Here is a 16274-nt window from a genome sequence, read left to right as displayed (position 1 = left end):
ATTCATTTAGAAATGTCCTTTAAATAATATCCCGACCAGTGTTCGCCAATACGCAACTAGGTGTGTGATTTAAGAATGAAAATTCAATTTTATACTCCTCCAAATTTCGCTGAGAAGTGAAAATACCTCTTCAAAGTTTAGGAAAATTTTTAATAGAATTATTTCCTTGTTTTTCATTAAAAAATAAGACTTCTCTTTTCAACAAAAGTATTCGAAATTTTAAATTAATATTATTCTCCTATGACTGTTACTTCTATTATGGCTGGCTCATTGTTTTCTTTTCTATCATAGACGCGGCCGTCATACGTATTTAAACCTCGCCCTCTACGGGTAGGATACCCGATGAGAAACGAGTCAAGGCCAAGGGTTTAAATGTAAATTATATAATGAACTAAATAAATAGAGAAGGACAACGTGCCGTGAATTATTTCTGCAATATTTAACCAGTCACTGTGGTGGTCGAGTGGTCATAGTGACGGACTCGTATCGTGAGATCTCAGGTTCCACTCCCACCGGAGCCATAGTGGTGGACGATTGAAGTTGGTTTTCTGATGCTCTCAACTACAAGGTGCGAATGCTTGAATCTCCCCGTTAAAAACATTCTCTCCACAGAGCTACAGACCTACAATATAGAACAAATATTCAATCATTACACTTCACTCACTTCTGAAATATAGATGACAGCACTGAAAAATCAAACACGACACTAGATATGCACTCAGACTGTGAGGCACACACACATTTAACCTTCCGGCATAACTCACTAGGGAGTAAATTGCCCATGGCGATAGACCCTAGTTGTGCTCGGTTTGAAAGAAAGGAAATAAAAAATATTCAACCAAAGGTACTTAAAACCCCTCCTTATATGGACTACGTACTAGATACGTACTAGCATACAGTACGTACTGTGCTTAAGATACGATAGTGTGCTTCAGAAGAAAATTATTCTCTCTCTCTATTTTAATGTATTTTCCTGATATATTTCTACAAGAATCCATCGAGAAATATTTCCGATTTTTTCTTCATGGTTACACTTAGGCATATCGTAATGCGCGTGTTCCAATCCTTCGGAGGAAAAGAATGCTCTAGTGTGGGGTGGCCAGATGGCCCGGTTTTTAGCTAATTAAATGCCCTATCCAAAAAAATTCTTTCAAGACACCTGTTTGACCCGGTTTTAAATTCGCATCTTCAAGGATCAATGAAATCATATTATTTTCAAATATTTATTGAGCAGAACTGTTTGATTATATGCAAGAAATTTTTTTCATGGCTACCTTTTTTCAACCACCTGGTTAGGCATTTTGGCCTTTGTGGCCTTTGTATTTGTCTATGTATATATCAAACTACCCACATGATTTTTAGCTTCGAATCCTGTAGACTGTCATCAATACAGCCGCAAGTTCGAACACAATACGCGTGTTACGCATGGTAATGGTACACAGTATCCAACTTGATGATCAAACTCAGGGCCTACTTTACCCTTAGCAGCGCCCTGTACGAAAATAATCTCGGATTCTTTCGCGGAAAGAAGGATTTTTGATAATTCATTGTATTTTTTAGAATAGTCTGAAAATTTCCATGGTTTTGTGGAGCAGCCATCTTGCTTTGCTGTACAGTATAATTTTTCGATTATAACTTCGTATTACAGCAAGTGTCGCATACCTTTACGGTTTGCCCTGTCCAAACTCCTAACATTAACCTGAACAAGACCAACACCTACTATAGTTAGATATTATTCACGGTGGGTATTCACAAGGCCCAGGCTCTATCACTAACTGGTAATTTTAGCAATCGCTGTGAAATTCATCCCTGTGATACACTCTGAGAAATATTTTCCAAGACGTCCCGGTTTTTATCGAAGAATTTACTTTATCGAGATTTGTCCCGGTTTCTCAGTTGTATGATCTGGCCACCCTACTCTAGAGACTGATTATCGGATACCATTGATCTATTTCCCATCAGGTTTTTGCTGCTGACAATGAAATGCTCGTTCGAATTAGTCACAGTAGGACAGATACAAGGGAAATACGATACGAGCAAGAGAGAGAGAGCACCCCAAACTCGATTTTCACCTTATTGCTCTTGCAGCTCGACGTCCGAATTTTGTGCCTACGTTCATTAAATGGAAGTAATAGAGTTGTCGAAATTTGTTTAGCTCAGCACGTGACTGGAATAATTATCCCCCCCCCCTCTATCTCTCTCCGCGAACGAGTGCGAAAGCAGCAGAAAATTTTGCAAGAGGTTCCGGATCGGTTTTTAGCCTCGAGGATCTCAATTTTTCCCCTCATTGTATTTCCAGTTTAACAAGCGACCAGGAGTCTCGTTTGATGTTTACTCAACTCTTTTCATCGCTTGTCTTTGCTAAAGAGACAACTTTTAACATTGTTTCATGTTTGTCAAGCGGAAACAAGAGTCTAAATATTGGTGGGATCGAATGTTCCTATAAAGGGGCTACATTCCCTGGCACTGTATTATTATAGCAGTACTTTTGACAGAATTTTCGGTATGGGGGGACATATATAGAGTTTTTTCCGTGGAGCAAATTTCCACTTTTTTTTTCTATAATGAGTACAGGCAGAGCCGTAGCCTAGCCATTCTTGTGCCGTGTGCAAAAATTTGAATTTAGGCCCATTCTGCCCCCCCCCCCTCCCTTCCAAGTGGGCCGTGTGCGGTTGCACTAGTTCCATCAGCCCAGTTACGGCCCCGAGTACAGGATTAAAAAGTTCATTATTACAGGAAAATTCCTCTTGTTCTCTCGCTCATTAATGCCTGTATTTGAATAGGTCTACGATGAATGTACAAGATCCACATGAAAAAATACATCATTAGAAATACGTAAATTTCACAAAAAAAAAATCAGAAATTTCGTATTTATTGGCAAAATAAATAAAAATTACTAGTTAAGAATTTTACGTTCATTCGCAAAAACTAATAATAATAAGCTGAAGAAGAAATTTCGTAGCACTCGTCCACTAAATATCTTTCAATATATCTTCTAGGATGGTGAAAAGTGTTGATTTAGTTTTGTTCTATTACCCCATGAAGTTTGTCGTACAAGTTTAGAAACACCCTGTACAACAAAAAAAAGGCCATCGTGATTTACGACAACGAACATAAAACATAATACGTAGTTCGTTGGGTCGGCCGCCTTTGGTATGATGGGCAGACAAGGCCCCTCCCCCCCACAGCGCTTTCATTTCCAACCCATATCATTAATGGCAGTAAATTGCAATTTAGCGATATGGCCAGAAGTTCGTGTTTGGTGAAGTAGTGCATTCATGTTCGATGATCACAACCATGATGTAATCTACTGTAATCTATTGAAATTCAGACTCTGGGAGTTGCTTGTGCATTCTGCTACAATAACACTATTTCAACCTTTTTATACTCGTGGACAGGTGAAATCTCGCGGACAGCATAAACGGTAGAAATAATTTGGAGATCAGCAAATAAAATAATATTAATAATAATAATAATAGGAGGAAAATTTCCTATCTTTCTGACTTACTTACATTTCATATTTGTTACTATATCATGCGAGAAACATCGTTGATCCGTGACCCCAGCTGCCACCTATCAAATAAAGATATAACTACCTGCATAAATATTGAAGTAAAATTGTTTCATGGTGTTAAACCGGTATGTAGCATGAAAATGTTCAATATGTAGTACGACACCGTAGTATTTATTTTTGTAGTGCGTACTGACGTTAATTTTATGTGCCATAGCACCGGCTGATATGCATTATGATTAGGGATACGTAAATTTCGTACTTACGAAATAAGCGCGATAAATGCGAAATTTACGAAATAAATGCGAAATTTGCCAACTTAGACGAATAAATGCTGAAATTTGATTTTTTTACTACTTTTTTGCGAAATCTAGGTAATTTACATATGTGAAAATTTTGGAAATTTATTTGAATAAATGCAATATTTTTTGAAATGTTAATGATTTTTTTGAATTTATGCTAATGGTTTTTCCCTTTGAAGGTGACAGTATTGTACAATTAAAAAATTCAGAGAAAGTAATCCCAATGATGTTCATGAATTCACCAATTAATAATACACTTGAATTGAGACCACCAATAAAAAGATCACAAAGTTGTAAAAACAAGAAAAAATTCCATAATTCCGAAAAGCATAGACGATACAGTTCTGCACAGGAAGACAGGATTTTAAATATCAAAAATTTTATTGCCAAAATAGTTACATTTATTATCGACAGGTGACGCTAAAGTTTGTTATTTATGACATTCAGTGCTATCTGTTGATTAGAAAGTGTAACTATTCCATCCATGTATTTTCGCGTTTATTGAAAAAATTTAGGGCTAAGATATCGCCCGTATACAAGGAATGCTGTCCATAAAAAGCTGTTTTTGACTATTTTCCTGGGTTCTTGTTTTTTTTTTTTTTTTTGTAAGCTTATATCTGGATTATTTTTTTGGTTATACCCACTTTTTTTGGCTTGTTATATCCACAGTGTATGTTTTAAGCAGGGTATGTTATAACAGAGATAAAAAATGTATAGACGTGAATGGGAGAAATTTTAAGATTTCGCATAAGATTTACACTAGTACTGGGCATAAAATAAAAAATATACAGTGCCATATCAACATGTGGTTTATTTTTATGATACACTCACCGTTTTAAGATCTGCAGCTAATTTCATTTGAAGAATAATAACGAATTGTTTTGTTTTTGACGGATAGATGGCAGCAAGACAGCTAATTTTCACAGTCTGCGACTCTAAAATGAAAGCACGTGTTTCTGCGCACATGGTTGCTTACAGTAGTAGTGACCACATGAGCATTCCATTCATGAGAAGGAGCCATTTATTGAAATTTGATAACAATTCTGTGAAGAATCAGCGTAAAATGTGTTTCCGATTGTTTTTTTCGAAAACACAGTGTGCATTCAAATTATTGAATTTTTTCACAGCATGCCGAAATTAAAGAGATAGCTTGAAAAACATCTACTCTCATTATACTTGTATTTAGAAGGCAATAAAAATTATGTCACACAAATGAACCATTATATTATTGATTCATTCTCCCACATGGCATTGGCAATTATTGTCTAAAAATTCATTAATTCTTTTATTTTAAAGGAAGAAGAGGTAAAAGAGGAATGAAAGGTGAGCCTGGAGAACCAGGGACGCCGGTAAGTTTAGCCATTTTTTTTTCCATTGACGTGTCATCAATAAATATTGAATACCCACAACCGACATTAAAAGCCGCCGTATTACTTTCGTGTTCAAGGGCCATTCAAACCTTCGGGGGGAGAGAGAGGGTTCGCACTTTCTGACTTTTTATGACAAGGGGGAGGGAGTTGACTGATGATTACGTAAGCAATAGGGGTATGGAAATATGAAATTGGGATTTCCGAAAGTATGTGTTTAAGAGATACTAACCCCACCCCCCTCGTCCTGGTAAATATAATTCGCCATGTGGGGTTCCCCGGAGGGAACATTTATTTTTCATTTTCTCAAGGGGGAAAAATAAACGAAGTCAACTTTACATCCTACCCCTAGGAGCACCATTAACATCTCGCAAATAGCAATTTAATAACCCTGGGGTCCGTAATAATTATTTTAACATTCTTGCATTGAATTAAAATATTTATATGCGTATAGGACACATATATGTGTAAAAAACAAATATGTATGCCAACCAGTCCGATTAACAGTTCGCGTGCATATATTTGGAGAAGCTGACAACTTCACTTAAAAAGAGAATTTCAATGCCCGTATTCACTACATACATTACACTGGTTTTTTTTTAGCCATACATTCTCAAAATCTTTCGACATTCTTTTTCACATTATTACTATGACTTATTTTTTTATTAATTATATTTCAATGCATGAATAAGATAGAATATGGAGTCGGCTAAAACATATCATATCCTCAATATCAGGGCCGTCTCAAGAGCATCGTGGGTCCCCGGGCCAAGTGATTTTTTTGAGGCCCTTACCTGGCAAAATTCTCGAAAATTTCAAAAAGATATTATTTTTCTGGGGCCCTTTCTGCTCTTGAGACCCGGCCCCGGACCGTGCCCGGGTAAGCCATGTGTATTAAGATGGCACTAGATAATACCCCGATTTAGTAATCATTCTGATCCCCGTTCGAACCTAATATGCTAATGCTGAAGAGAATTTTCCCGCTGCTTACGTAGGAGATTCGATTATTGTTTTTTACTGCAAAAATACGTACAAACACCTTGACTAGACAAAGATATGAAAACAAACGATAACATAGGACAACACGAACAAAGAATCTTCGACGTTATGAATTTTTAGCCTCAACAGTTTTTCAGTACTTGGTCTGTGAGCTTTGCCTACCACGGTAAAGGATGTATATTATTGAATTCGCTGCAGTATATATACGTATAAGGGCTAGACAAGTACCTATACCATTAGGTTTCTATTTTGCCAATTTCGGATAGTGATTGTATCACCGACATACTTCAACATTATTATTAAACCTTCTTGAGGAGTGTAGGAACACCGGATCGTTCACTTGAAATACGCGTGACTTTCTGTTACGTTAGGAGATCTTAACCTATGCGACGCGACCCCAAACTTGGGTCGCTGGGGCTTCCGAGAATGGTTATTAAAATGCGCTTACAGCCAGGGATTCTTGAGCCCGTTCATATTCATTCAAACCGAACGCAACTCCGATCTATCGCCATGGCCAATTTACTCCCTACTGAGTTGTGCCAGAAGTGTGAGTGTATGTATCCAACAGTCTGGCGTGCGTACATAGTTTTATGTGTGAATTTTTAGTGTTGCCATCTATATTTCAAATTGTGAGTGAAGTGTAATGATTGAATATTTGTATCGTTGTGTGGGCCTGTAGCTATGTGGCGAGAATTTTTTTAACGAGGAGATTCAAGCATTCGCACCTTGTAGTTGATAACATCAGAAAACCAACTTCAATCGTCCACAGCTGTAAGTTTCGAGCCTAGGTCCTCGCGATACGAGTCCGTCAATGTGCCCACTGACCACTACAGCGGCATATTGGATTTTCGAGCTATGGATCACGACCCAAATTGATTCGCAGAGGCTTCCTAGATGAGAAGTACAAATCCACCTACAGTCATGTTATAAATGTCCTTATTGTGTCACTAACTTCGAAGAACAAACACTTCCATGGGCCACGAAGCTGATCTTGTTGTTAATTTTGGAAAGCTGTTAAAAACCCCTTCGGTTCCCAGAATGTACTTGCCAGTGTTTCCTTGGAGAAGTTTCGGGACATTTCTTGTGCTTAGGTGAGTTAACAATTAACTTATTGTTTTCATATTATTATGCCATTAATACTATTTTATGAAAGGGTCCGTGGCCTTAATTTTACTGGCACAAAGGGTCCATGGTGTTCATCTTTTTGGCACAAAGAATCCACAGAATACGAAAGGTCAAGAATCCTTGTTATAGAAGTATTCACGCCAAAATAAAACTCTCACTTATTCGGTGAGATCACGACCCAAAATTGATTTTCGAATACTCTGTTTCTACGTGACATTCTCTTTGGGGAAAATCAGCTTCCAGGAGCAAATCAGGTCCTCTCGCAAACCAAATGGACTTCAAAAAAGCTGCAAAAATAAACAAAGTATAAGTCAAGAACAAAAAAAAAAAGAAAACAACGGTACGAAGAACGGAGAGAGGGGAAAAAAGGATTATTCTGAAAATTTTACTGAGAGAAATACCGAATACTACCTCGAGAAGAAAGTCCAGTACAGGATCCAAGCCATAAATAAAAAATACAAAATAAGATGAAGGACCCGAGCTCTCCGGTTCCAGGATTTTTCTTTCTCCCGATCAGTGAATAAAACACGGACTTTAGTCCCGTAAAGGTAGAAGGAAAAACAGGAGTGGGGAAAAAAAGACGGTATTTCAGTTATTTTATGGCTCGGGAAAGGTCAGTCATTTATTGTACATTGTATTTCTCTCTCTTTTCTTTGGCAACACGCAAGTATTTTATACGCTTTTCTCCTTTTTGTTTTTTAACTTTCTACGAACCTAATAAACTTATGGAGAGCTGAACGTTCATTTTCCTAAGCGATGCCACTACCTGATTTCAATATAACGCACTTAGGAAATGGTCTCATAAAAAAAGATTAAAGGAGAAAGCTACTCAGGTACTTTTCTCGTCAGGGCTCTATGGGGAGGTACTTGGATACCGGGTCTCCCTATAAGAACTAGGTACCGTTTCATCCTTTCTCAATTCATCTTCAAGTTGAAATAATGCTGTTTCATCCTCAGTTTGATGAAAAGTGTCTTGTTCTGATCTTCCTTCCTTCTGCCGCGCTTTTCTTTCTATTCTATCCCCCCTTCAAACCAAAGAAAATAGGACTTCATAACTTCAAATTTAAATACTCCCGCGACAGAGTCTGGGTCCGAAATTGCGTGCCGATGTCAATCCACGAGTGTCGTGGTGGTCTTTAAAGTATTAAGAGTTGCTCTCCTGATTCTACAGGATTATAAATTCATGGGACGAACTTCAAGAGGTGATATAAGACAGGAATATTTCGCCGAATCCAAGTCCAAGAAGCGAGAGGGTCATTTATTTTTACAGTTACTTACTGCTTTCTTCACCAACTGTGCTTGTCAGGAACCGTTTCACTACCGAAATACGATATAAGGAGATGCTTCGTCTTGCATGAATGCCACCATGCGAAGCAGATTGCATCCCTTCAGTTAACAGTGTTCTCAGTCGCTTGCGAAGTTTGATATCTTGTGTTGGCAGACACACATAACAATTACTGCCGTTATTAGTGTATTAAACATTTGCCCAAATCTTAGGCAATTGTTACTAGAACAATTGTTCTAGAACAATAAATATTTGCATTAAATGCAAATGCACGTAGCTTTCCACGGAATCCTGCGATTTGATTTCGTAAGCGTCATCTATAGGCAAAAATTTTAAATATACATTTTTCCTCTTTAAAAAAAATATCCTTATTCGTGAGAAAAATTTTCTCTCTCACCTTTCAAATATATAAATTCCTAAATTTTCATAAGTATCTGAAAGTATATTATGGACCAGGTAACTAATGATATTTTTCTCACTATTTTTGATTATGTTCACGAATCCTTTTAATTGAATTTGTAATACGAAATATTAATCACGTTGTATAAGAAAACTGATTGATATCAGAATTTGAAATTATTAATAGCGGATGCCCGAGGAATGGCACAAGATAATGCGGCCATACTATATAAGCAACAAAGTATAACTGGTAGGTCGCAATAACAGGAGAAACTGTCTCCGTATATTTATTATTTAGTTTGGTCCAGCGTTTGTCAAACTTTTTGTTCCCAAGGACCAGTGAAATATCTGGAATAATTCGACGGACCACTAATCTACAGCATGTGGTAGTGTGACCAGATGTCCAGTATCTTACGGGAAATTCTTGCATTCTCATATATTTTTTAGCCGTTTTTTTTTTTATACAATTACGCCATTTTTTCAATGACGGTTATTTGCGTTAATAATCGTTACCAAAATCTTTAATTAATGTAGTTCCCATAACTTTTTAAATTATGTTATGATAATTGTGGCAAAAATTTATAAATTCTCATCTTATATATTCGTCATGTTCAACATTTTTTTCCGCTAACTGCATTTCGATTTACTGTTATTTCCAACAGCCCCCCCCCCCCCACACCCAATTTCCCACTCATCAGCAGTGTTTTTCAGTAATTTTAGCAACAGTTTGGTGACTTCCATGACCAGTTATGACAAGTGGTTTTTTTTTTTTTTTTTAGACTATTCTATAAAGACTTCTTTTTCTTCATCTTATCCTTGTACAAAGGGTATCTGTTTGCCTTTTCTTCTAGTCCTGCTCTTAAAAAATATTTTCATTCTGATGCTGAGTATAAAAGATGCTCTCCTTCTGGTGGTGGGCATGAGGGGTCTTTTTCCCATCCTGAGCATAAAGAATGCTTTTCTTCTGATGCTAGATGCTGGGCATGAAAGATGCTTTTCTTCTGCTGATATACATGAAGGGTCTTATTTTTACCTGTGCTTGTCATGAAGGTGATGTCTTCCGCTGATAGGCACGTAGGATGTTCTTCAGATGCTGGGCATAAAGGACGCTCTTCTTCTGATGTTTGGTATAAAGCATGGTCGGGTTTTTGACATGGCAAGCATCAAAAACTGGTTTAAACCGTCAAAAACCTAAATGAATGCTTTTGGATAATGTTTTGAACACAATAGGTATATAACATGATGAAAAACTTACTTTTCTCGCATATTACAATGTTTTATTTTCAAATACTAATTTGCAATAATTAAAAGCAAATACCAATTACAATTTTCAATTTTGAACTTCTCGACATGCAAGGAGTCTAGAACAGATTATTGTCAATATTGTCAAATAGTTTTTTCAATAGTCAAATTCGTTCCAAATTTTTGCGAGCATGTTTGCATCCACTGCTTCCACGGCTGCTGTTAAGCGTATCTTCAGTTCGGCTAATGTTGCTGGAAGGGGAGCACATAAAAGTAACTGTTTTATAAACCTCCACAAGAAGAAATCGCACACTGAGAGGTTCGGTGATCTCGGAGGCCAGTGATGTTTAACTGAATCGTCAGGTCCTGTACGGCCGATCCATCGTTTAGGGATGCGATTGTTCAAAAATTCTCGATATACCAAGCTCCATTGTGGTGGTGCCCCGTCCTGATGGAAAATGAAGTTATCCGAATCGGTTTGCAACTGCGGGGAAAGTCAATATATTGACAAACACTGAAATGGCGGCCGGAGGAAGAGCGTTAGCGGTACCTGTCGGCAACTGCGTGAAACTCGAGATTTCCCTCTTTCTACCTCTACGTTATTCGATCAAAACGGATTAAAAGCTGAATAGTTATGAATTTTAAATCGGATGATTCTTTTTGAAACACCTTGTATATTGTCCAAAATACTTCTGTAGAGATAGAAAATTATTTTAGTATCACATAAAATAGGCATTAATTCTTTGTATATCATAGCACTTTAAACATTACATGCAATTAATGCATGCATTTCCAATGGGAATTTTTATGTCGAAAGCGATATTTGAGGTTTTTGACAGTTTTGCCATTTGTCAAAAACCTGCCAACCTTGGTATAAAGAATGCTCTCCTGCTGATAGGCATGTAGGATGCTATTGTGATTCTGGGCATAAAGGACGCTCTTCTTCCGCTGATAGGCGCGAAGGGTCCTCTGGTGCTCGCGCTAGGCCTCCAGGCTACTGTTATTTTTTAGTGGGCACGAAAGAGCCGCCTTCTTCTGGCTCTGGACGTAAAGTCGGGCTTTGACAAATCTCAGGCGCCTGGTCACCTTACCGAACTAAGAAATTGATATTGGTGGCAAAAATTATCTAAGCGTGGTTACTAAATTAGAATCTGAGGGCAGCACAACATTTTTTGGAATTTATATCAGCGTATTATCTATCAATTCCTAAGGTAGTCACAATGTCATAGAAAAGTTAAAATTAAAAAAATATATATTTGTTAAAAAAAGTTTTGCTTCTCAAAACTTTTTCTGGCGCATAGATTTTTTTTTTTTTTTTTTTTTGCGATTTATCAAGCCCCTTGATGCTCGATATAGAGTGTTTTTGTTTGATGCTCATCCTCGTCGCCAATGAAATAACCGAGTAGCAAAGCAGTCATAAGGAAACACTCAACATCAAACACCATTGTATGCAGGAGAACAATGGCGAAACACAACGGAGGTTCAATCCATTACGGAGTTAATATGAACCAATTAATACATTAGATAACAACTGTGCAGTTAGACGTATTGTCACGCGAGCACAAATAAGCATCACAACGGATGGTATAATGAAAGGCATGCATACTGGAACACATAATGAAGGGCATGCATACTGGAACACATAATGAAAGGCATGCATACTGGAACACATAATGAAAAGCATGAGCCCCGCATCACGGTTACACGCGATATAATATAAAGGTATAAATACAGTGGCGTGCGTACGTACGTACAATACGTACAGGGGCGTGAACTAAGCTTAAAAACATGAACAAATATGCAACAGTGGGCATGAAAGTTCCTCTCGATTTCGAAAAAGTTCGAGGATCCTCAGCAACTTTTGAGATGTTATAATAAAAATTAGGATAAATTTTCCCACCACATCTTTGATATTATGTCATGCATGTTATTAATTATCATCGTCACTCAGTGAATTTTTTCTTTACCAGGGTCCCATAGGTCCTCCAGGGAAACCAGGTTTTCCGGTAAGATATTTAATTGTTTTATATCATACATGACTTTCTTATTTTCTTAATATCCTACATTATGTGTCATATTGAAGACTAAATTGAGTTTTGAATGTAAAATACGAGATTTTTAATTAAACTCACGATTTTACATGAATATACATGAAAAATCTAGTTTATTCATGTTATTATAGTTATTTATTTATGAAATACAGCATCCGATATTTTTTTTAGGGTGCTATTGGAATCGACGGACCTAAAGGAGACCCGGTGAGTATCATTGGTAGTGTTCATATGACGAATAATTTTTTGCAAATTCATTTTGTGATTATACAATAATCGCACAATACATACTTATAATTAATTTATATTAATAGAAACAATAAGAAACAAGTCAAGGGAAGTATTTGTAAATTCATATTGAAATTTGGGTCACGCTTATAAAAGTTTGGGCACCTCTATTTTGAAATAGCATGATAATTTTTCTATCTCCCAGAAGATTCTGTCAACTCGTGTATATAGTTACAGTACAGTCAATAATCCAATATGAACGGGACCGAGACCGACTCGGATCACTGAAAACTTGGATTATCCGACTTCTTAAGGGAGGCCCATCCTGAATTTACCCCCACCCATGTTCCCCTTACAGTAGGAATTTTGAAAAATCCATCGTTAGTGAGATTTGACATTACAAAATAAAACTACTGATCAAATTTCATTTTTAAAGCTTCGGCGAATTCGGCTCAGCAATTATTGTCCCATGTAACCCTTGAGCCCCCCCCCCCCCTCATGACCAATTTAGGGGCCCAATTTCAAAAGTAAACCCCTCTATGTGAATCTTAACGTCATGAAATAAAACTACTGACCAAATTTCATCGATTTCGCTACGTCATGATTTCTCTGCATACCCTTTGGACGCCCCCCCCCCCCATGATCTCTTTAGGGGAAGAATTCTGAAAAAACCCCCTTTTTATTGAGTCTTTACGCTATGAAATAAAACTGCTGACCAAATTTCATAAATATTGCTCCAGCGGTTTAGGCTTGACGTGATTCCTCTATGTAACCTTTGAATTCCCTTATGACCCCCCCCCCCTCCCTTAGGGGTCTAATTTCCAAAAATCCTTTCCTATTGGGTCTTTACTTTATGAAATAAAACTTCTGACCAAATTTTATATTTATAACTTCAGTGGTTTCGACTTGGCGATGATGAATCAGTCAATCAGGACATATTTTATATGTATAGATCAATGATTCCCAACGTGGGCGTTAATGCTCCTTGGAGGGGGGGGCGATAGAATGTTCCAGGAGGGCGGTAGAAGCTATGGGTATAACATAGGATCCTATTGGTTAGATTGCGTTGGGGGCGGGGGGCGATGGGAGAAAAAATTTCTGAAGAAGGGGGATTCCCCGGGACAAAAAAGGTTGGTAAAATATGGTATAGATCAATGATATTATTATTTATTTTTACAATGTCATTTTTAGATAGACGAGCCTGTGAAAAACTTTGGTTTGGGGAATTTATATCCTAAAATTTTCCGTTCCCTAAATTTTGCCGCCAGAAAAGTTACCTTCTCTAGTTCCGGCCCTGCTCCAGGGATAAAAAAAACCCACTTCAATCCCTCTCAAAACTCCTCCACGCTGATATTACTCGTATTCACATGGGGAAAATGAGACAAAATACAACAAAACTCATTCTTAGCGAAATTCAGTCTTCAGAAGGAATTTCAAAAAGTTCCCAGTACCTCGGAATATCCGGAACCTCGAACTTTCGAGACTCTTCTGTATTTTTCATCTCTGAAAACTTTGATTTTCCTACGTATAATAATTTTTAAATATTCTGTATATACTACATGAAAGTTCATCTGTTCCTCATGAAAATTTCCCGAAAATAACGTTCGCTAATTTTCCGTTTCCAGGGTGAAAAGGGTGATAAGGGAGACAAGGTGAGTATGATTCATGAACGAGGAAAAAGAACTATTTTGTTTTATTCATGATAATTGTTTCATGTGTGTGTGTGTATGCATGTATTACGACGTATTTCGCTATTTTGAACGATTCCAACTGGAAATTTATGACGAACGCTTGTGTGTGTCGATGCAAAAGGAATCGAAAGAGTTGGAAACAATGCTACTCCCACGTGCTCTAATAATGGAAAACACTCGACCTAATTATACACTCAAACTCTACCCCCCCCCTTTTCTTCGTAATTAATGAAATCGATGCGTATTTTTCTGTGTGCAATTAGAAATCCGTTAATTAGATAATTAAAATACACGCTCGGATGGAAAGAACCGCGCACATTATCACCAGAGACAGCTGATGTAGACTCGCATTCTCTTAGGAACACTTCTCTCCACCACCCAAATTTTCTGAAAAGAATATATACCAGAAAACATCAAAAGAAAAAAAAAAAAAGTTTTTCACGTACAATATAAAAATGCACACGCCTCAATACAATTACGTCGTCAGGTGCAGTTGTCGATGTCGAGATTGAGTCTGCGGTTGAAACCGAAACCATGGTTCGTTTCTGGGTGTTTCCGACTCAATTATTTCTCCCGGTAATAAGAGTTATTATTCCATTTCACGGGCTTCTTTACTTACACAAATAATCGGGAGTGCGTGCGTGTGTGTGGGTTCGTTCAGAACTATGCCTTTAAACTCAACGACTGATCGGTCACCAACGTTAATCTTTACCACCCTTTCTCTATTCCCTATCACCTACAGACCCTCCTCACTCGATACATATCCGCCGAAAAAGTTAATGAACTAATTAAGTCATGAGCTTCGGTTAATTAGTGGAAGGATGAGAGTTTTGGGGAGGGTGGATACAGGTCAGGAGAGGGTAGAAGCGTTGATACGCTTCCACAGTGGGCAAAATGACAAACGATCCTACGGAATATATCCCACATCTCTCAGTGTGTGGGGCAAGGGATGCATGTATTTTAGTAGCGGGTACGGTGGTGGAAAGAGGGAGTTCATGGCCCCGTTTCGCCCGAGATAAAACGCCTCTGCGATTTGTTTGGCCGTTTAGGTAAATGGCGAGGAAATGGTAAGGATGAGGGGGGGGGGGTGGCGAGCGGTATAAGTCTTCCCCTGGTAATCCGCTGTGTATTAAAAGGTAGTTCGTCCATGAAATCCTTTACTTCCCGTCCCTATTGCTTTTAGTCTTTTTGTTATTACGGACTTGTGATGGAGGATTCACCCTTCTGCCTCCTCCATCGAACTGATCCGGGAGAGATTTTGCAACAGCGTTGTCATTTCCAGCATCTCTGGTCCTCTTTTTATATATTTCCAACGGCAAGCTTTTAGATGAATGATGATTACACTGAACGGTATTTTTTGACTAAGTTTCCGCGTCCTGAATAAAAACAGTCAATTTCCAAAGTAATTCTGTGTGCTGAACACGAATTTGACTTTAAAAGGGCTGGATTGGCCACGGTTTTCTCTGAAATTGCACATTTAATAATAGAATGCAATACATTGGAACACAACATAAGTACAGTCGGCCCCGCTTAATCAGGTAACGAATACCCCGCTTAAATGGATAAGACCCTCTGGAACCAAAATTTCTTCCATCGAGACGGTATTAAAGTTCTTTGCGTAATTGCATAAGTTCAGCAAGTCTGCATATTTAAATCGAATATAAGAATCCACACAACAACTGTTAATACACATCAACCATTATTTGTATAATATTTTTATTGGACAAAATATTTGGAATTAATGGCAAATATGTTAATAATGGCCAAGTTAATAATTAAAAAAAAATGTAATTATTTTTTGCTCCCGGTTGAGCCCATAAGCCCATAAAGCGCGTTAACTTCCTTAATGAAAAGTAAAAATCTTAGGTGTTATATATAAAACAAAATCATTGTAATTCGATTCAATATAAAAATTCATTTCATTTTGATGTCTGATTTACTACAGAAGTTCTATTAATATTGATCCCTCATCAGTTTCCAATATACAAACCATACCAATGGTTATAAAAAACAATGAATTTTTCTCCGCATAATCGAATACAGTCAAACCTCGTTAATGAGTCACTCTTGGGAG

General features: G+C 37.5%; 1 protein-coding gene across 8 annotated transcripts in view; it reads left to right on the top strand.

The window, feature by feature from the left end:
• LOC149069231 (uncharacterized) overlaps positions 1–16274 on the top strand; it is a 299332-nt gene that overhangs the window by 169295 nt on the left and 113763 nt on the right. For all 8 annotated transcript variants that reach the window (XM_089250662.1, XM_089250660.1, XM_089250665.1 and 5 more), the window contains exons 3-6: positions 5110–5162; positions 12201–12236; positions 12453–12488; positions 14135–14161. In XM_089250662.1, the coding sequence (XP_089106788.1) occupies positions 5110–5162; positions 12201–12236; positions 12453–12488; positions 14135–14161 (152 nt within the window). The remainder of the gene's footprint in view (positions 1–5109; positions 5163–12200; positions 12237–12452; positions 12489–14134; positions 14162–16274) is intronic.

The sequence above is a fragment of the Pholcus phalangioides genome, unplaced genomic scaffold, assembly GCF_987345545.1.
Source record: "Pholcus phalangioides strain wild (caught in Gottingen) unplaced genomic scaffold, Ppha-v1.0 ptg000024l_1, whole genome shotgun sequence".
In the NCBI taxonomy this organism is placed as follows: domain Eukaryota; kingdom Metazoa; phylum Arthropoda; class Arachnida; order Araneae; family Pholcidae; genus Pholcus; species Pholcus phalangioides.
The sequence above is the reverse complement of the archived record's forward strand: the minus strand, read 5'-3'. Positions and strand labels throughout refer to the sequence as shown.